The following is a 786-nucleotide window of genomic DNA, read 5'->3' as shown; positions in this document are numbered from 1 at the left end:
GAACAGATAACCGTAAAATATTATCATCTACTGGTTTAAAATTCAACTGTAATAGCCTCACAAGTAAAAAGTAAATATCTATGTTAAGTAAGGTTTACAATGCTCGTACCGTGAAAAGGAAGTTGTAACCCATTTCGAGAACACTTCTCTGAAAATCAATCTTACTCCAGACCATTTTCAAGTATTCTGGGCTCAAAAAATATGCTTCCTTGGTGAAATCAACTCCTTCTACATTCAAAGCATAGCAATGAGGATGCACTTCTAAACAACGCTCATATGCCTTCTGATCCATTGCAATGATCACCAAATGACTCAACAGATGTTTGATGTTGTCTCCTATTTTAAAGCTCTCAAGAAACAAATCAAAAACTGAATTTGGAACTGCCCATGCTTCATTCAATGTTGTTAAGATAACTGTTTTGTCTTTCATCGATGCTACCTTGAGTACTCTCTCCAATTTCACTTGCTCATTTTTCTGCAAAAGTTAATAGTCTCCGTTAATTGAAAGAAACAGACTCAATATCGATCAATTTTTCCCTATGGTTTCGATTCCCTTATTGATCTAATCCGTTTTACCATTGATTTTGTGTTATCTCTACGACCAGGGGCAATTGAAAGGTTCGATTTCTTCTCCTTCTTCTTTCGATCGTAGCTCTGGTGACATACTAAAACTCTCTAACCTAAATTGCGGTATGTATCTCAATTTATTTTCTGCTTTCGTTTGAGATATGGGGTTTTTGATTACTTTGAAATTGGTTTAGTGCATGTTGAAATATGAGTAAATTA

General features: G+C 34.9%; 1 protein-coding gene across 1 annotated transcript; it reads right to left on the bottom strand.

Annotated features, from left to right (window-relative positions):
* Positions 1–109: 109 nt before the first annotated feature.
* LOC113342572 (uncharacterized protein At4g15970-like) lies at positions 110–475 on the bottom strand (the record flags this gene model as incomplete). Its single annotated transcript, XM_026587076.1, has 1 exon — positions 110–475. A coding segment is annotated over one exon (366 nt), but the record flags the coding sequence as incomplete, so codon positions are not given.
* Positions 476–786: the final 311 nt, after the last annotated feature.

The sequence above is a fragment of the Papaver somniferum genome, unplaced genomic scaffold, assembly GCF_003573695.1.
Source record: "Papaver somniferum cultivar HN1 unplaced genomic scaffold, ASM357369v1 unplaced-scaffold_4373, whole genome shotgun sequence".
Classification (NCBI taxonomy): domain Eukaryota; kingdom Viridiplantae; phylum Streptophyta; class Magnoliopsida; order Ranunculales; family Papaveraceae; genus Papaver; species Papaver somniferum.
The sequence above is the reverse complement of the archived record's forward strand: the minus strand, read 5'-3'. Positions and strand labels throughout refer to the sequence as shown.